Source organism: Gossypium arboreum, chromosome 12 (genome assembly GCF_025698485.1).
Source record: "Gossypium arboreum isolate Shixiya-1 chromosome 12, ASM2569848v2, whole genome shotgun sequence".
NCBI lineage: Eukaryota > Viridiplantae > Streptophyta > Magnoliopsida > Malvales > Malvaceae > Gossypium > Gossypium arboreum.
In genome coordinates, this window is record NC_069081.1 from 117,084,010 (window position 1) to 117,104,112 (window position 20,103).

Consider the following 20,103-nt stretch of genomic DNA (forward strand, 5'->3'; position numbering starts at 1 on the left):
TTTAATAGAAAAATTTAACAAAAAAGACTAATTTGGATCTTTCAAATGCAATTTAACACTAAAAACAGGAGCTTCCTTAATGCTTTTACTCCTTAGGTGGCTTTTGAAGCTGAAATTCATGGCAAGTGAAAAATTACATTTTTATTTTATAATTTGAGACACATTTATTTTTTATAAAAGAGTTTAACACAATTTTGATAAGTTATAATTTTGGTGAAATGGTATTACGAGTTTACTTAACCTCAACTCATTTAGTTTAAAACTATTAATAAATATTATTATACAATATTTTATTTTTTATATTGTTAAGATATCTATGAAATCTCCCACAATTATTTAGATCTCACGCTTTAATAAATTTAGAGTTACAAATCCTCGGACTAAGAGGGATTGGAATTGAAATTCAAAATTTTAATTAATTATGATTTTCATAGTTTATTACAAACACCGAAATAGATAATAAATGGTTAGTGGATTAATTAACAAAATCATGATAATTTGTCATAATTTTTAGAGCCAAATAAAAATAATTAAATAATATCTTTAAACTAATATTTTGGTAATCTGAATAGTATCGTTTTTAACTTTTTATGGTAGTTTATACTTGTGTTAGTTAACTCGGCCGATACTATGTATGTTAAATGAATTTATAAAAATTAGATCACAATGAAAAATCAGTAAACTCTAATGGACAACTAAGAAACAGAAGGACAAGCTTTTCTGGAAGCTAAAGATATCATCATAGTGGTAATTCTTAGCCATTAAGGCGTTAACAAAGATAAATTTCAACAGCTTTGACGGCTTCTTTCTTTACTCGTGTGTTAGTATTTTTAGTTTTTTTTTTTTTTTTGTCCAAAGGAAACGGAATCTTCATTATTGTTATACGAAGACGAAGATAATCCTTCATTTGTCCTTGTACTCGTTTTTCCTTGTTCGGCGTTTGTACATTGATTACATGTAAGGTGAATGAATTCATTTGCTATCGAGACAACTCTATTCAAGGATTTTAAGCTTTGATTTGTTGAAGAATTTTGGTATTGGTCTGAATCGGGAAAGAAACTAAACACGAAGGGAGCTTCCTTTTTCTTTTTCAGTTTCCAAAAGGGAAGAAGCTCGGTCCTTTGCCTATTAATATTCTTACGAATTCCGTTTGCAGGCAACCCATTTCACCGTTTTCGTGTTTTAGAGCATTCGAATCAATCAAACATGGCGATGTTGTTTTGTGAATATGCATTGTCGTTGCTGTTGCTGTTGTTGTTGCTGCTGCTCGTTCCTTTCTCCTATTCCTTCACTCTTGGACCGCAACAGCAATTTTCGGCCATACGTTTGCCTTCCGAGGTCGATCCATGCACCAGTTCCCCTCGGCCTAATTTCTGCCCTGTTAACTGCTTCATGGCAGACCCTGTTTGTGGTGACAACGGTGTTACCTACTGGTGCGGGTGTGCCGATGCTTATTGCGCGGGGGCTAAAGTTGCCAGGATAGGATTTTGCGAGGCAGGTAACAAAGGTGGAAATGGATCTCTCACTGTGCAAGCACTGCTTTTGGTGCACATAGTTTGGCTCATCGTTCTGGGATTTACTGTTTTGTTGGGCCTTATATGAATATTTGTTTTTTTTTCACCCTCGACAAAGAACAATGAGGGCTCTTTTTAATTTGAACTTTTAGTGGTAATTCATACAGAAGCATATATGTAACCATTGATTTAAGTAAGCAAGCATTAGGTTTTTCATTTTCCTGACCATCATTTTGCCCAGTTTATCTATTTTTCCTATTGCATTTGAATCTCTGACGAAATGCAGTTCGTGCAAAGAAATGAAGACAGAAGGGGCTTTCTTATCAGAAGCATAAGAGATCATATGAAATGAAATGCTTATATGTAAGTGAAGATAGAAGGGCAAGGCAGGTAATTCTTGAGAACTATTTTCAACATTTTAGTTTGATTCTCGAGGCTGGAAAATAACACCAGCCTGTATTACATGGCAGTCCTAATGTCTTGCCAGATGAATGAGCATCATTTTATCAATTCTAAATTTCCCTAAATCCCCTACATTTTTCCTTTTGAAATATTCAGAACCTCTTAACTAGTATCAAAGTAGTGTCCATACAAGCGATAAAAATTTGGTAAATTTGGTTTCTATTCTTCTTTCTTGGAGCTCTGAAGTGAAAATCCCGGTTGATCATCATGACTTGTGTCCCTCGCTTCCACAGATGTAGGGAGGTCTCGAGTTTCACCTTCAGGCTCTTCCGAAGGAGAATCTTTTGCATGAGAACCATCTGTAGAAGCATTTTTTACCAGGCTTTTGTACATGGTGAGAGCTTGGGCAATCATGTTTGAAGGGTTTGCTGTAGAACTAGGAAGCAACATTGTTGTACCCTAACAAATTAACAAAAGACATGTTCAGTAGCATGATTGAATGACTAAACATTGATAACATTAATACTGGCAACAGGTGTCAGCTATTTCTCCCTTTTACCTCCTTGGCAATGTTACTGAATGCTTGAACATACTGCTCCGCAATCCTCAAACTTGCTGCCTATAAAAGAGATTAAATTTTAGTTCCCACTTTATTCTTGATTCATATAACACTCGCATATCAGAAGTACCTTCCCCATATCAGCAAAATCTAGACAACTAATGAGCATCAAATCATTACACAAGTGCAGAACCAGGAACCGAAGTCTCTTTGACTCTTGGGCATATACTAGTTGACATTTACAAGTATCATGGTCAGCCCAACATGTTTACCAATTCTATCACAGGAAATTCATGATAGAAATGTTAGCACCTATTACACACACACATGATGACAATGATGGAAGAATCTCACCTCAACTCCCCCATTTTCCTTCAAGGACTGCGACACCAAGGCAATTCCTTTGGCTGTAGCTTGGGCTCTAGCAAGGATGGCTTCAGCTTCACCTGATAAATGAGTTTGTAAAGAAGGAAATTTTATGGACATGAAGAGAATAATCAAAAGAGACAAGAACAATAATAAAATCATTGCTTGATCAGTTTGTGTTGTCCCACCATTTTTTACAATTACAATTACAATTGCTTGAGCCGTATGCTAAAAAATCAAAATTAATCACCCACATCAAGTTCAATTACAATTCATATAAAGCCCCACCATTTTTTAAATTATGACTGTTTACTAGTTGATGATCACTAACCTTGTGCTCGGTTAACCTGATCCATTCTTGCTGCTTCAGATGCTAAGATCACGGAACTTTTCCTACCATCAGCAATATTTATGTCGGCCTGTCTTTCTCCTGTTAGAATTAACTTTTATGAATAAATCATGTTGTCTAAATTAACCATTAAAAGAAGATGGCATAGAGCCATTAGATACTATACTACCTTACCCTAAAAAGGAAAAGAACTATTACTGCATTACCTTCAGATTCAAGAACTTGAGCTCTCCTTTTACGCTCTGCTTCTGCTTGCATCTCCATAGCTGCCCTCACTCCCCGAGGTGGAGATATATCCCCTGGTTTGATAGGAAAGAGAAATATATATGATGTATTGCAAACATAAAACAATTCCAGAAAGAAAATATTGGCTAAACCATACTCACTTATCTCATAACGGAGACATCGAAGGCCCCAGTCTCTTGCAGCCACATTGATGGACTCCTGCAATAGTCATTTCATTTAAAAAAAATCATCATCCTTTTCTGTAAGAGAAAAAGGGAGGGGGAATTTGAGACTTTTATGGTGCAAAACAAGTATAAGACTAATAGGATATCATTCCAACTGTTTTCACACTTCCATAATCACTTGTCACTGGAAAATCATCAGAAAAGACATTTAGCAAACTACCTAAAAGAAATATATCCAATCAGGCATAAACTTATCAGAGCAGCCACATACAGATATTAATCATGAAAACCTTGTTGACATCAGAGGGAAAATCAATATAACATGCATTAGCCTTCAATTGTCAACTTGAAAGAATTTGACAGGAACCATCAAAAGTATGTATTAGCCTTCCCATAGAATAAAATGTGTGGAAATATACAAATTCAACAAATATGCCTCCTCCCAAACTGTTAACACAAAGTCAAGAGTCAAATTTATAAAGAGCCTCTACCTATTTTCCACTTATCCAATTATTGATATAGAACCAGAATTGTATTATAAACCCAATTCATCATATGTCGGGTCGATTTTTCTAATAAGTTAGATTTCAAGAACAAAAGGTAAAAAAAGATAGAATCAAAGAAAGAAAACGAACCACAATCTTTTCGTTGAGAGTATCTCTTTCTTCGAAGGTCTTGTCGAGGGTTATTTTACCAAGCTCGCTTCGCATGGTTGTTTGAGCAAGCTGAATGACGGCATAAATTGGGTTCTCAACACCATAAGAAGCAAGCTTGGGGTCAACAATCTGCAAAGGTTCCAAAGAAAATTATAGACCAGAAAGAATATAAAAATTGAGCAAAAAGGGCAAAGAAGAGGAGTGGAATGGAAGAAAGACCTTAACATACAGAACGCCATCAATGAGAATGCTGACATTGTCTTTGGTAATAGCGGATTGGTCCGGGATAGGAATAGCCTCTTCCTTAAGGGAATGAACGTAGGCAATTCGATCCACGAATGGGATAAGGAAATGTATACCAGACGGCAGCGTTTTTAAGTATTTCCCGAACCTTTCTATCACGTAAGCTTTCTTCTCCGGTACTATACGGATTCCCCAATTTACTGGAGGTGCAGCCTCGTACCTAAAAAGGAATTGAATTGAAACAAAAAGTTGAAGCAAGAATTGAAATCATTTTTGGGTCTAAAGTAGAATCAAATTATAAAAATATTTAAAACTACCTGATGCCAGGATCGCGGCCGGCGCGAAGATGACGCACGGTGGTGGCGAACGGTGGAGAAAAGAGGCGCGGAGTGGAAGAAGAATGCTGGCGGATAACGGCAGTTGAGAAGGAGGATTCCTGGAGATATCTAAGAGTCTTCACCGCATTGTTCAGGGAATTCACTCTCCAAATCTTACCCATTTCAATCTTTGGATATTTATTCCGTTTTTTATGGGAATCTATTGGCTTCTATTTCTATGAATTTTTTCCTTCTTCTAAATTCGTTCTTCTTTTCCCCCAATCAAGAAACACGTACCAATTCCCAAAAGGGTTTTAATTAATAAGCTCTAAAGCCCTAGTAAAACCTTTGAAAATTGAATTGGAAAATCAAAATCATTTTCTGCGAGTCACTGTTCTTTCTCCGGTGAATACTGGTTGAACCGAGCTTTGTCCCATTTTCCTCTAAAGCCCAAACTACATTGAAAGCCTTTTTTATTAAGCCGAAACCACAATTGCAATTCATAGACTTATTGATATGACCCCAATTCAGAAACTTCAAATCAATCCATCTGAATCCAAATTTTAGCCCACTCTATTTAATCATCTAAATCTGTCCCTCTCAAATCCAAAAGCACAAAAATTAGATATCAATTTAAACTCGAAACATACAAACTTAGAAATAATCATGAACTTAAAATATTTAAAACCACGTTACTCTAATACGGAAAACTCAATTCTTAAACTTAAAATAATTCAAACGTACAACCTCTCTTACCTTAAAATACATTACTAGCATCATACTATGACATGATGATTATCAGTGTCACGGTTTTGTAGATATAATCATATTTATCGAGATTATTAAAAATAAAATCAAAACAAAAAAAATTAATATAGACTCGAGTAGTTTATGAGTATTAGTGTCTCATTTACACCTCTAATTAATTTTATTTTATGAGTCAGGTCACTACTTCAACTAATTCAATTAATTCATTTGATCGGATTAAATAAATCATTAAAATTTTTTAACATCTAACTAGCCAATTTGATCCCGTTGACAACCTTGAGTAATAAATGATCCATCACTGCAGTAAGAAATTGTAATACCAAACTCACGCAGGAATGTCCCAAGAAAAACACAACAAGATAAAGGCACAAATGCTTTTCAGCTGCTGTCTCATCTCCTATTGAAATTGCGGAAAACAGGCTCCAATCCAACACCAGCTGTATCTACCTATCTGTCTGATTTTTCCGAGAAAGTTCCGTTTGCAACTTTCCCAGTGGTCACCACTCTTTCATTATTTGCACTCCGTTTTTCACCACATTATCCATCTATAAATAATTTAGATATGTACTCATCAAATTTCGATTAATTACAATTCAATAGCCTGACAAGATAAACTTTTTGGTGGACCTTACTGGGCTTCACCGTATAAGGGTATGTTGGTAGACATATATAGGAATCATTTATGTATAGAAATCCGCCATAATTAAAGAGAAAGTTTCTTAGTCCAATATCCCAGAATAGTTAAAACAAACGAGGGTTTTTTTATCCATATTTAAAGTAAAGGGGCAGTCCACTGTGTAAACAGTTTAATTACTTGTTTAGCTTAAATATGTCTATTATGAATATGCCAATGACTGACAATATATATGCCAATGCCAATGGCATGGAGCATCTGTTAAAAAACGCTTTTTCCTTTGTATTTTTCCATTTATTTCTTCTCTCTTAGAAAACCCCATTCTTGTTCACTCTTCTTTTTTGTTTGTTTCCATCTGGAATCGGAAAACAAAAACCGGTGGCACCGACAACCGGTTTTCCGATCCCTGTTCTTTCACTCTCTTTTTCCGAAAGCCATGGGAGCAATGAAGAAATGGTTGAGTTGGTCTCAAATGGTAGCCAGCATGTTGTTGGTACAACTATTTGCAACAGGGCAACAGCTTCTTTCTAAAGTTATATTGAATCAAGGAACCTTCATCTTTTCATTCATGGCTTACCGACATTTAGTCGCCGCTCTCTGTGTCGCTCCTTTTGCTTTCTTCCTGGAAAGGTTTCCTCTTTTTCATACATGTTACTTTATGTTCCCTGTTATTGTTTTGTTGTACATTGTTTTAAGGTGGCTTTTGTCTATGTTTTTTCGCCATGGTTGCAGAGTTGATTCAAAGAAGATGGCTTGGTCGACATGGTTATGGCTCTTCATCAATGCCTTGACAGGGTAAACCATTCGTGTTTTGGTTGTTAAGCATTTCGTATATGATAAAAACTCTTTTTGTTATTTTACTTAATATTACAAAGCAAACATCAAAAGACTGTAAAATTTGTTTGTTAATTATAGAGTTTTAAATAAACAAAAATTAGAGAATCTATACCGATTTGACCCCCGAGAAAAACCAATAATTTCATATATCACCATCAACTTTCGTATCTGGCTTTTTTAAAAAAAGCAGAAACGAGACATTCCTTTCTTTATTTGCCCTTAGACAAACATAAATACTTATCTGAATCACACAGATAAATGACGTTATTATAAGTGAAAGAAAGACTCTTGTTTTGTGGATATAGACGTCTTTGATAATGTAAGCAAAGGACAATGGAATTCATTGCCTCTTTTAACTTTTAAAGGGTTTTAATGAGGTGTCAGTGTGTGATTTAATGTGTTCATAATAAATATTCTACACTTGACTGGATTCTTTTAAGTTTTTTTTTTTATTGGATTTCTTTACGTATTTTATTTGATGTGAGACACGTAGCTGAATTTTAATCACCTGCCGAAAGATAAAAAGGAAAGCTAAAGATATGAAATACAACATAAACTTTGCATAAATGTACTTTAAGAATTGAATTAAAGCAATAAAGAATACGAGCAATAGTAAAGATGTTCCCCCACTTTTTTTAGAACCAATCAATACGAATTCAAGTTCAACCAAACAACTTCTGCTTAATTCAACAACCAATTTGACTTCCCATGGTATCATTTCAAGCACACGCAGCTACCACTGGAATCATTGACCATGCTTAATTATTATTATTATTATGATTTAATTTTTCTAATTAACCACATGAACAGGATAACAATGGCGATGGGACTGTTTTATTATGGTCTTCGAGACACAACAGCAACATATTCCACCAACTTCCTCAACATAATTCCCATTGTCACCTTTGTTTTCTCCATCTTTTTACGGTAATACATTAAGCGATCCAAATTTGGTTTCTAGTTGCAGGGGGGAAGGGTCGACGTATAATAAAGGAATATTGTGTTTTTTTTTTTTTTTTTTTGTAGAATGGAAAAGCTGGGATTAGGCAGCAAAGCAGGCAAAATCAAGACTGTGGGTGCAATTATATGTGTTGGAGGAGCGCTGACAACGAGTCTTTATAAGGGAAAAGCGTTCTATCTCACGCATGATCATCATCCCCATTACCACTCACCTGCTGTTGCTGCTACCATGGCAGTCTCGAGTCCTCACTGGACTCGTGGTACTTTCATGCTTGTTGGTAGTTGCTTGTGCTATGCTACTTGGTACATATTGCAGGTATCAACTAAATGTTACAATGTCATCATCCCACTATGTCCATTTTTCCCTCTCTTTTTTTTTCTTTTTAAGGATGTTTCAATATGTTTCATTTTCAACTTTGAAACAGGTGAAGTTGCTGGAAGTATTTCCGTCGAGATATCGGGCAACGCTGATAACATGCATCATGGCGTCCGTACAATCAACAGCCATAGGCCTGTGTTTAGACAGGAGTAAGGCTGCTTGGAGAATAGAGTGGAACTTGCAGCTAGTTACTATAGTTTACTCGGTAATGTTACTAACCTATTTCTCTTTCCTATTTATTGAATTGGTCTGAGTCAGGTGAATTTGGATTGGGTTCATTATTTAAGTCAATTTTAGTTGAAAAAATATTAATTTTGATTACTTTTAATTTGGATATTTTTATTTTAAATTAATTTTGAGTTGGGGTTAAATAAATTAGGGTTATTGACTTTGAAATTTTATAATAAAATTAAATTTTAGTTTGAATTGATATATCTAAATGACAGTTTTTAAGTTTAAAAACTTAATGCTCATCTTTGAATGATGGAAAACACGAGCCGAGCACAACAAAATTTAAGAAAGATAAAATAGTTATGACATGACAAAAGTTGCAAGTAATACCCACGTACTAGAATTAGTTATATATATATATATATATATATATATATATGATACTTAAAATAGATAAGATTTTGGTTGTGCAGGGAGCACTAAGTACTGCAGCAACATTCTGCTTACTTACATGGTCGATTGCTAAGCAAGGCCCTACCTATGCCCCAATGTTCAACCCGCTGTCCTTAATATTCGTTGCCATATCAGAAGCTTTATTGCTCGGTGAACAGATGAGACTCGGAATGTATGTTCTATTAATTCCTGGTACAAATTCAAAGCGATGCTTAAAATCTATAATTCTCTTACTCACATTTACTGGAATGGTTTCATGTTTTCAGTGTGTTAGGCACGGTTATGATAATAGTTGGATTGTACTCATTTTTGTGGGGAAGAAGGAAGGAAACGAAACTATTAGGTCAAGCAAGTGCAGGTGATGAAACATTGACGGCCAAAGCGGATCTGGAGTCGGGAGAGATGCAGTTGAAGAGCTTTGTAACACCATCACCTGTTAAAAGCGTTTATGCTAAGGAAGGAGGAGCTCTAAAAGATAGTGTAATATCTTGGAATCAATAGGAACCCCATTTTTTTTGTAAAGGTCATGTTAATACTCAGAAATGTTCACTTACCTTAGTTCCAAGGAAACTAGCTAGGCTGTTGATTTCACTAATATTTGGATGAATAATTTAAAAGGGTTCTCTTTCAAATCCAGTAATGCAAAGTTCATGCATTTTACAGTACTGCTCGAGTGTTAATTCGCGATTACAATGACAAGCGACAGGTTTGGTATGACTTTTCCTTGTCGGCCTTGGGTCCATAATACAGCAGGAGGAAGCCCAACAGTTACCGGGCAAGAAAGAAGGATCCGCAACATGTCACGGGGAAAAACATTAAATTTATATAATTCATTATGAAAAGTTTTAAAAATAAATTAATTGATGTCATTGGAAGGTAAGTACCGAGCTATTAAAATTCTTACTATCTAGGTTTCATATTAACAACTTACTTTAGGAGAAATCTTTAAAATATTACTCATTAAGAGTTGACTTATCTCTCAACAGTAAAGATATTATGTTTGAGATGTTTGTGCTCGATTTTATCTTCGAGTTTTATTTATATCACTTTTACCCAGAAACATCATACAAGGGCATGGGTTCAAGCCCCACAAAGAACAATTGCTCACATTTCCTTAGTGGACAAGGCGCTCTCACTTCGTGAACCTAGTAAGAGCTTTTCGTGGAGTCAAAAGACAAAACTTGCAGATAGAATTCAGCACAATACTTTCACTGTCGAGGGATTTATCGACCCTCGACGAACGATAATTCAAAGACTTCTTCCAATGCAAGTCTGACCTCCCCTCAACAAGTCTCACATTGAGTATTTACACGTGTAGGATTTCCGTTTATATTTTATTCTAGTTAAGTTTAATCTTATATTAATCTTATTCATATTTATTATTATCTAAGTTTGAATATATTTCAATTAACTAGCATTTTATTTCTTGTCATAATAATACGAATATACTAATTATAATTGTTATTTTATTTGTTTATCATACGGATAAATTTAATTATAGAAATAAATTCAATTGATTTACTTCCAATGACATGTTATCATTTGATTTAGTTTATAAAATTTAATAATGTAAATGTATCAAATATATATGCAGATGAATTATTGGTATTATAATAATTTAAAATTATAAATTTAAACACATTTAAATATATAATATTTTTCATTTTAAGGATTAAAAGTTACGGAATATTTAAGAAATAATATTGCAAGAGGGAATTATTTAACCGATTAACAGTTGGTAAGTTGTTGCAGATGAGATTTACTAATGTAACAAAAAATAAAAAGGATTTTAGGATAAACAAATTTAAGTCAAGGCATTTGAAACTTATCAAAATTATACCAAAGATTATGTCATATGGTGCACGAAAGATAAAGAGGGGTTATGCAGTTGGAGGCTCTATCTGAGATGAGAATGGTATTTTTAGCAATCTGGTTTTGCACGGAATATAAATATTTGTAGTATTATTGAAGTTGAATTATGGTGTATTTATGATGGATTGATGTTAGTAAGGAAGATGAAAGCAAGGCGGGTGATCCTGGAAATTGACGGTTTAGCAGCTTTGAATTTTATCCCCATAAAAGGTGAGATGGATTATGATAATGCTATGCTAATAAAAGACTAGTTGCTTGTATTTGGGAAATTGAACTCAAGCTTATGCCTCGTGAAGGGAATCAATTAGCGGATTGAACAACGGTCATGGCTTTCATCCTAGAACCAAGTATTTGTGTTTTTCCACAACCACCAGATATAATTCTTCAGATTCTACATAAAATTTAAATGATTTTGTAATACAAAGAATGATGACAATTTAATTCTTATTATTTTATCTATATTTACCAAAAAATTATCGAAATTGTATAAAAATTACCAAAATCAATTTTTATTTGTGACTAATAAAACCATACCAAACATATAAAGTTTTATATCAAAATTTACCAAAATCATATCAGTTAATTACCAATATTAATTATACAAGAAAACTAAAATTTCACCAATACTATTCACAAAAAAAATCACCAATACTTACCATAATGCTACCAAAGGTAACAAAAAATATGTATAAAATTCACCAAAATTATTTTTTTTCCAATGATTAACAAAATCATATCAAATTTTATATAAAAAAACTTACTAAAATTACATCAAATTTTATCAAAATAATCCATTTTTATTTGTGTTAGGGAGTGGGGTGGCATCCACATTCGCTTTGTCCTTTATCCTTCTATACATGCATGCATAAATATGTAGTCCTTTTGATGGAGATCATTAGCAGATCACATGAGTCGGCACTAGGCGTTAATGAAACTTTAATAATGCGAAATAATTAACCATGTGCCTCTCTTTTTAGTTTGTTAGCTCTTGGCCTTTCTCCCTGTAGGGATGACAATCGTGTAGAACGGATTGTTTTTTCTGTCTCAATTCCATGTGGTTTTTATATATTTTCATTTTAATGTTGTTTCTAATTTGATTTTATCTAGAAATTTAATATTTGGAATGATTTTGAAAATAATATAAATTTTATAATATTAATTAAACTATTATAAAATTAAATAAAAAGTACCTAATTGAATATATAAATTAGTTATATTTTTTAAAAAAATTTGAGTGGTTGATACAAAGTACAATAAGGGAGAAGAGTAGAGAGGAAGTAGGAAAGAGTTAGTGCTGGGTCTGTAGAAGCTAATTCACCTAAAAATGCTGAAAGCCATAAAAGAACAAGAGGACATGTTAATTAAGGGAGAAAAAAGATTTGTTTAGAGTAACTTTAGGGTTGAAAAAGTCAATCTCTTCTTTATCGTTATAAAGGTATTTATAGTAAAAATGTCATTTTGTCCACTAGTGTGATGTGATAAGTTGTTATAAAAAAAATTGTCATCATGCAAAGTGTGAAGGACATGCACTATGGGATTAAGGGAGAAATTAGGGGGACTAGTAGGACCCCCTAAAATAGATAAATTTTCACTTAGATCTTTTAAAATTTTAAATTAGTGAAAGTAAAATTATACTTTCGCCTCCCTTAAATTATAAAGATATAAGCTATTAAAATTGTAAAATTACATTTTTGTTAAAAAAATACAATTTAATTTCGCCCTTCTAATTTCATTTTTTTTTAGTTTTACCCTTGCATGGAATTCATTCCATTATGCACTCAATCAATACGAGATTATGACGCCCTTTATTGCATTGAGGACGTGTTCACACTTAAAGCGGATGCTTATCTCATTATCTAAGAGTGGGTGGGCTTGTCAAGAGTGCTTAACTAGCAAATGGCCTTGAAAACAAAAGGGTGTCACTCTTATGGTCGGGATGAGTGATTAACTAGGACATTATCTCAGGTGTAGTCAAAGAGGAAATCTAACACTTTCTGTTTTATTGACACTTGTCCAGGTAACAAAGAGATATAATACAAGTAATTTGATTTTCTTTTTGCGAGGTAATATGAATTTGATTTAAATTTCTTAATAAAAATTCATTCCCACCGGAAACTTAACTTTCAAACAATAAATTCAATCTTATCAAATCAAGACCTCCCAAATTTAAATTATTTTAGCACATGAATACACATAATTATATTTAATTTAAAATTAAGTTTGCATTTGCTTGAATTTAAATTTCAACTCACATTTGTTATTTTTCACATCTAACAAAAAAAAGTATTTTCCTATTTTCTACTGGGTGTTAATCCCACCATTAGTTGATCCATCTGTTCGAAAAAAAAAATCATATTTGTGCAGGAACAGGAAAATTGATCGACAGATTTGAACTTTTGATATCACCGATAGGAGCAAGACATGTGTTAAGCTAATAATAATTAATATTATTTATTTTTTAAGATTAGTTAATAACATTATTTATACTGGCCATATAAATTATTATGATTACTTAAAGAATATTGTTTCTAAGGTAATCATAAATTAAAATTTATTAATGATATATAAGAATTAATTACTAAGATAATGTGCAATTATGAAGATATAGTGTGATTAGAATTTAGCAAGTGATGGGTGGTTGTGAAGGCTTTGCTTTATAATCAATCATGCATCCAGATTCTACTAACAAACACCCCCCCCCCCATCACCATACTTTATCCCTTTAATGTCCACATTATTCTCAACTACTAATTTTTTTTTTTATGATGAAAAGAAAAAAGTAATTGAAATGGGGTCAATCTCAATTCTCTTCATCTTTTTCTCAAAATGAAATTGATGAGGTTTAGCAGGTGATATTCTTTATGTTTAAACAATTAAGTTAAAGGGATAGAATTAATGGAATCGGTCTGATTTCATATATTATTTAGATTAAAATATGGATAATAAGTAATTGTTATATCTCCATTACATGTTTTTACACGTGTCATATAATGGTGAACTTTTCATCTTTTATAATAAGTAAGTCTCTAAATCAATTGTATGTAATAATTTTTACACGACACTGTAATAGTAAATTTGTATAAGATAATTTTCACTGAATATACATAGAATGCAAATAAAATTAATTATTCAACTGTCTTAACACATCATATCCTAAAACATCGCATTACAGTTACTTCAAGGGAACATAAGTATAATCCCAATGCTAACAACCTCTAAATACACAAGTAACTCTATCTCCTAACATAAAAGCTCATAAGAATTGCAGGAACCAAGTCCCTCTCTAGAGATCATTCTCTTCCAACCTCAAAATTCATAAAAAAAAAACACCCAACCAACCTTCAATCAACTCCCAAGGCCCAAGGTGAACCACCGTCCAAACCACCACTTTATCAGTAAAAATAATTAACCCACTAAATTTATTAATTTAGTAGACTCCGTAAGAGATTGAAGTTGATGTGTGGTTAAATCAGAAACACATTTGTTGTACATTGCATGAATTAGAAGAAAAGTTGATTGGTGGGATTGGTTTTGGCTGGGAAAGCTAAAAGAGTGGTGTCGGGTATTGAATATGATGACTCTCAAAATTCTCGATTTTCAATCGCCTTTTGCTGTCTCAGTAATGCTGACTCATTCCCACGTGTAAGTTGGGTATTCCCTTTCTACATTCATGAAAAATGAATCCATCCTTTCGGTCCAAAGTTGCTTTTTTCAGTACGATATTTGGAAGGCCAAACCAATGTAGCTGGGTCGGCTTTTTTCTTAAAGGATCTTCCCTTTTTTTTACTTGTGGTTTGGTTGATGAATTTTATGGAAGGAGAAATATAACAGATCACCCTTTTGTTGGTAGAGATGGAAATGAAACAGTTGGTAGACTTTGTTTCACTATTTGGCTTAATTCATTATTAAATGTGATGTATAATTTTAAAATTTATTATCATTTTTATTTTATTTCGTTTTAATTTAATTTTTAACGTCACATAAATATTTAAACATAATATTTTAAAAAATATTTAAAGATAAAATATATGAACTTTTTAATAATATATTATTACATTTTTAGCCTTTTAATAATTATATATACAATGATAAAATGATAATTTTATATAATAAAGTAGTACGATATAAGTAATTACTGTAACTACTTTATACACATTGTCTAAAAGAAAAATTCCACCCACCCAACCAACTCATGTTCACTTTCCAATGAAGAATCCAAAGCAAATCGATCTGAAATCTATGAAACGATTCGAGTTTTGCCATCCCTATTTGTTGGTAAAGAATACTCCATATTTTATAGAATGTTTCTATTGATGTATCACCAATTCATGTGTAGAGTTAATGAAAAATAGTGAAGTTTTTATGAATAAATATTAAAACATTAAACTTTAAATTTTATATCTAAATTTTAAACTCAAGGGTTATTAATATTTATTTATGATCGTTAGGATTACTATTCAATTATGTTATTATATAAAATTTTAAATCTTCCATAATTTATTATTTTATTTAATGATGATATGTTATGATATTATTTACTGATAATACACGAGATTCATGCGTCAACAATGCATCAAATATTATTCCTTTTTGTATTTTATACTTTTTGCATATTAAAATTTGACTAGTTTTAGTTTTATATTTTTAGAATCTTAGCTCTTGGCCTAGTCACACTTGGTGTTTACGTCAAAACCTACTTCGTGGGTTTGAACCAGAAAAGTAATCCTGTTTACGAGGGGCGTGTGAGTTAAATGTAAATATATCATGCGTTTTTTTTCATGTCATTAGATAAATGTTTTTTGTTTTAATAAGGCACTTCAAAATAAAGAAATTAAAAATAATTGAATTAATTTTATAATAGAGGTTAATCCTAAAAAAGAATATATATGCTACGGGGACTTGATGTAGAATTTAACTAAAAAATAGTATATTTTTATCGTAATTCACTGCTTTGTATTACTCGATTTTGAATTTAAATTAATTAAATTATTATAATCTAGTATTTAGGGTTTAGTACCCCTTGTGATATATTAAAAGTCAGATCAAAATAGTAAATCAAACTGTTATCTTGGAGCTTTTTGAAAACCTAAGAAAGAAGTAAAGGGAAAAAAAATGTTATGAAAATAGTAAAAAGAATGGAAAATGAAGCTTTGTGATTTGAATCGAAGGTGATTATCCCATGTGATGTATCAACTTTACTTTTGTGATCTCTACACGCAATCAATTGGATACATTTTTGGGATCCCAAAATAGCCCATGCTTTATAGGTCTATTTTTTGGATTTTGAAAAGGGGTAGCAACATGAAAAATTCAAATAAGACAAAGTTTTAAGTAGTTAAAACGTTGATATACACTAAAGCTAAAATGGACAGACAGTCATGTGTATCCAATTTCCAAAGCTAAGTGTTAAGTAATCAGTAGGTGGAAGACAGTACAAAATCATGTTCCACACAACTGGTTTTTGAAGGCAAGCTAAGTGTTTGGAAGACGTAATTATCAAACATTATATGTTTTTTTACCAACAGTGATGTCTCACAATATTGATATATATTCTCTCAATAAAATTTGAAATATAAATAAATAAATTCATAATTTTAAACGTCAACCACTCTCGATGCTTAATTTGGTACTCCAAATAAATCATTCATTCGAATTCGATGCACGGACCCCTCCGGAGTTTAATTCAACTATAACCGTTATAGCCGAAAGAATCAGTTAACCCCACTGATGCAGACGTGGCAAACAAGCCATGCATCTTTAAGAAACCAGATTGAGATTCTATTTATTATTTTTTATAACAAAAAGAAATATTGAGTTGTCAAAATTCCAACCTTAATCTAACATCAACTAAAATTTTTAAGAAATTATCAAACATTTTATAAAACAATAAAAATATATTTTTTAAAACTTAAAAATATATTTGTACTTAAAAAACTCATAATTTTAGATATTTTAACTTCAAAATTCCAACCAAAATCTCTTTGTTTCTTACGTGAAACTTTTTATAAATAAAATTTTTAACTTAAATGTATGATTATGGAGTTGATATTCCTTGAAAAAATAATTAAAAATTATATTTATGATAAAAGTAAGTAAAATTATTATGAGTATTTTTAAATGTTTTTACAATATTACAAGATTTAGAGGTGTTATTGGGATGGGTCGGCCCAACTAAAATTTTAGGCTCGAGCTTCATTCAACCCAAAAATGAGTCTAAAATTTTACCCAAGACTAACCCACCCTTATTAAATTTTTATATTATTATTTTATATAATTTTTAATATATATAATACATCAAAAATACTAAAAATATTAAAATAAATGTTTCCCAAAAATTGAAAATAAATTTAAAAAAATGTATACTTAAATAACACTAATATAGTTATAACTTAATAAGCATATGTCTCTAAAATAGTAACAAAATTAACAATAAAACAAGAATGACACAATATCCATACAATAACAATAAAATAGTAGTAACACAATAGTAAAATTGTAGTAAAATAGTAAAAAAAACAACAATAAAATAACAACAAAATAGTGAAAAATAGCAAGAAAATGGTAAAAAAGTAATATTTTTTTTTGCTAGGTTTAGGTAAAAAAAAAAAAACCCTACTTGATACTCAACTTACTATCTAAACAAGCCTTATTTTTTGCTTAAGTCAATTTTTGGAACTTATATTCTTATTCAAATCCTTTTACTTTTTAAGCGATCAGATGGCCAACCCATGAACAAGTGCAACAGTATTTAACTATTTCAATTAAAACTTTATTTAATAATTTTAAGAATTATTCTTTACAGATATATTTTCTTTCTCGTTAAGTCAAATTACTATTTATCGGAGTTACCTATGAAGAAATATGGAAGTAAAAATGCAGCATGTTACATCGGGGTTGTCACTGGATGACTGGAAGGCAAGATTTAACGCCATTATCTGACAAATCACCACGTCAGAAAATTGAAAAAAAGCTTACCAAATGTCGGTGGACGATGGAAGTATTATTATGAAACCATCCTTGTCACTTTGGGTTCACCACCAACACCTTCCAATTAACTTATCTCTCTCCCCACCATCTTCTCTATATAATCTCCCAACTCTGCTCCACTCATTCCTCCCTCCCCTCCTTTCTTCTCTCTATCCTCGGAGATTGGAAATAAATATTAAACTAAGAAGAGTTCTTTGTATACTACATGTGCCGTGGAATCCCATAGTTTGCACTGCTTTTTATGCTATTAAGTACTAACCTCACCGTCCATCTCCGTTACCATCTATAAAAAAAACTGTTCTACTACTCTTCCTTTGTTAATTCATAAGAGGAAATGGGTGAGGAAGTTAAGCAGGTGAGGGTCTTTGTTCATGGAATTAAGGGAAAACAATTTGCATGCAACATAGATTTACATTGGCTTTTTGTTTTGATTGATGTTTGGCAGGAACAACAACCTCCAGCAGAGGAGAAAACAGAAGACAAGGTGGAGGAGAAGCCTGCCGAAGAAAATAAGGAAGAAACGCCACCACCGCCACCGCCTCCACCACCTCCTTTTGTATTGTTTGTGGACTTGCATTGTGTTGGATGTGCAAAGAAGATTGAAAAAACCATCATGAAGATTAGAGGTAAATTAGGAATATTCCATTATTCATCCCTTATAATGAATCACTTAATTGGGTGTTAATACTTTTTTCCTTTTTTGTATTGGAATTGTTTGGGTAGCAGGTGTGGAAGGAGTTGTGATCGACATGGCTCAAAACCAAGTTACTATAAAAGGAATAATCGAACCCCAAGCTATATGTGCTAAAATCATGAAAAAAACCAAGAGAAGAGCTAAAGTCCTTTCTCCTTTGCCTGCAGCTGAGGGTGAACCTATCCCTGAAGTTGTTACTTCACAGGTATAATTTCACCCAAAAGCACAGATAAACAATAATAATAATAATAATATTAATGTTTGGGTTAATTGTTCCAGGTTAGTGGATTAACAACCGTGGAACTTAACGTAGACATGCATTGCCAAGCCTGTGCTGAGCAACTCAGGAAAAAGATACTGAAAATGAGAGGTATATATAGTTAGTTAAGCATTGGCATAGATCTGGTTGATGCCAATTTTATTGAGTTTTTTTTTTTTTTTTTTATCTTTCATGTCTATTTTACTGTGCATGTTTGGGTTTCGTAGCTGTCTATATATTCTCCTCTTAAGAGTATAATGTGACATAACATTATACTCAATCGGTAATTTTATTGATTTTTGAAGCTTAATAATTGATACAGGCATACAAAGTGCAGTAACAGAGCATAGCACAGGGAAAGTTACAGTGACGGGTACCATGGACGCGAACAAGCTAGTTGATTACGTGTATAGACGCACCAAAAAGCAGGCTCGGATCGTGCCTCAACCGGAGCCTGAACCGCAACCGGAACCCGAAAAACAAGAAGAGAAGAAGGAAGGCGAAGAGAAGCCATCGGAAGAAGCTAAGCCAGAAGAAAACCCGGATAAAAAAGAAGAAGAAAAACCAGCAGCCGAAGAAGAAGCCAAGGAAGAAGGCAACAATGAAGCTACTGGTGAGACCAAGGAAGGAGAAGATAAGAAAGAAGACAACAATGGCAGCAACAACGAGGATGAATCTATGAAGAAGATGATCTACTATTATCAGCCGCTCTACGTTATTGAACGAATGCCACCGGCACCTCAGTTGTTCAGCGATGAAAATCCCAATGCTTGCTGCATTTCATAGTCAAATGATCATACTAGTTGACAGTATATAGTGTATATGTATATATTTTGTTGAGTCCGTGCCACTGATTATGAGAATTTTAGAGCAAAGCGGTGGACGGGTCGCATGATGATCAATCAGTGAATGTGGGGAACTCGGGATAATCATAATACAAGTGAGGTTAATAATAATATGATTATTATGTATTAAAATGTATCATATTGTTATTAATAATATGATTGTATGAAAATGTATCCTGCTGTAAAAAATAGAGTACACAAATTTTCTATATCAACCTACCTTTACAACAACATTATGATGGTAAAGTTTATTGTAAAATTTATTTTTATTCTCTATAATAAATTTCTATTTATAACAACAATTTTTAAATCAAATTTTAGTAAAAATAATTTTAATCTCAAGTGAAATAAAAAACCCAATAATTTTAGTTAAAATAATATTTTAATAATTTATTTAAATTTTGCATAAAAATAAAAATCTATTAATC

General features: G+C 32.3%; 4 protein-coding genes across 4 annotated transcripts; 3 read left to right on the forward strand and 1 right to left on the reverse strand.

Annotated features, from left to right (window-relative positions):
• The first annotated feature begins 699 nt into the window (after nucleotides 1–699).
• Nucleotides 700–1,711, forward strand: LOC128285574 (uncharacterized). Its single transcript, XM_053023217.1, has one exon. The coding sequence runs from the start codon at nucleotides 1,207–1,209 to the stop codon at nucleotides 1,600–1,602; it is 396 nt and encodes a 131-aa protein (XP_052879177.1). The 5' UTR covers nucleotides 700–1,206; the 3' UTR covers nucleotides 1,603–1,711.
• Nucleotides 1,712–1,908: 197 nt separating this feature from the next.
• Nucleotides 1,909–5,491, reverse strand: LOC108487136 (uncharacterized). The gene is made up of 9 exons (XM_017791388.2): nucleotides 4,817–5,491; nucleotides 4,476–4,719; nucleotides 4,236–4,385; nucleotides 3,577–3,634; nucleotides 3,397–3,489; nucleotides 3,173–3,271; nucleotides 2,830–2,921; nucleotides 2,476–2,535; nucleotides 1,909–2,375 (listed from the first exon to the last, which is right to left on the reverse strand). Exons 1-9 carry the CDS (start codon nucleotides 4,996–4,998, stop codon nucleotides 2,136–2,138), a joined length of 1,218 nt encoding a protein of 405 aa, XP_017646877.1. The 5' UTR covers nucleotides 4,999–5,491; the 3' UTR covers nucleotides 1,909–2,135.
• A 679-nt stretch (nucleotides 5,492–6,170) lies between these two features.
• LOC108487137 (WAT1-related protein At1g43650-like) lies at nucleotides 6,171–9,650 on the forward strand. The gene is made up of 7 exons (XM_017791389.2): nucleotides 6,171–6,848; nucleotides 6,951–7,013; nucleotides 7,866–7,982; nucleotides 8,082–8,331; nucleotides 8,441–8,599; nucleotides 9,039–9,190; nucleotides 9,285–9,650. Exons 1-7 carry the CDS (start codon nucleotides 6,655–6,657, stop codon nucleotides 9,517–9,519), a joined length of 1,170 nt encoding a protein of 389 aa, XP_017646878.1. The 5' UTR covers nucleotides 6,171–6,654; the 3' UTR covers nucleotides 9,520–9,650.
• Nucleotides 9,651–17,894: 8,244 nt separating this feature from the next.
• On the forward strand, nucleotides 17,895–19,977 carry LOC108487038 (heavy metal-associated isoprenylated plant protein 9-like). Its single transcript, XM_017791251.2, has 5 exons — nucleotides 17,895–18,232; nucleotides 18,323–18,503; nucleotides 18,604–18,776; nucleotides 18,851–18,941; nucleotides 19,153–19,977. Exons 1-5 carry the CDS (start codon nucleotides 18,212–18,214, stop codon nucleotides 19,614–19,616), a joined length of 930 nt encoding a protein of 309 aa, XP_017646740.1. The 5' UTR covers nucleotides 17,895–18,211; the 3' UTR covers nucleotides 19,617–19,977.
• The last annotated feature ends 126 nt before the right edge of the window (nucleotides 19,978–20,103 follow it).

Bases quoted from the DNA above. Each gene is read 5' to 3' on its own strand.
- LOC108487136 (XM_017791388.2), bottom strand. From the start codon at position 4,998: ATGGGTAAGATTTGGAGAGTGAATTCCCTGAACAATGCGGTGAAGACT. The intron at 3,635-4,235 runs GTTCGTTTTCTT...TGACTATTGCAG, and splicing joins CTCTCAACGAAAAGATTGTG to GAGTCCATCAATGTGGCTGC. The intron at 2,376-2,475 runs GTAAAAGGGAGA...TTAATTTGTTAG, and splicing joins TCAGTAACATTGCCAAGGAG to GGTACAACAATGTTGCTTCC.
- LOC128285574 (XM_053023217.1), top strand. From the start codon at position 1,207: ATGGCGATGTTGTTTTGTGAATATGCATTGTCGTTGCTGTTGCTGTTG.
- LOC108487137 (XM_017791389.2), top strand. From the start codon at position 6,655: ATGGGAGCAATGAAGAAATGGTTGAGTTGGTCTCAAATGGTAGCCAGC. The intron at 7,014-7,865 runs GTAAACCATTCG...CCACATGAACAG, and splicing joins TTCATCAATGCCTTGACAGG to GATAACAATGGCGATGGGAC. The intron at 8,332-8,440 runs GTATCAACTAAA...ACTTTGAAACAG, and splicing joins CTACTTGGTACATATTGCAG to GTGAAGTTGCTGGAAGTATT.
- LOC108487038 (XM_017791251.2), top strand. From the start codon at position 18,212: ATGGGTGAGGAAGTTAAGCAG. The intron at 18,504-18,603 runs GTAAATTAGGAA...TTTGGGTAGCAG, and splicing joins AACCATCATGAAGATTAGAG to GTGTGGAAGGAGTTGTGATC. The intron at 18,777-18,850 runs GTATAATTTCAC...TAATTGTTCCAG, and splicing joins CTGAAGTTGTTACTTCACAG to GTTAGTGGATTAACAACCGT.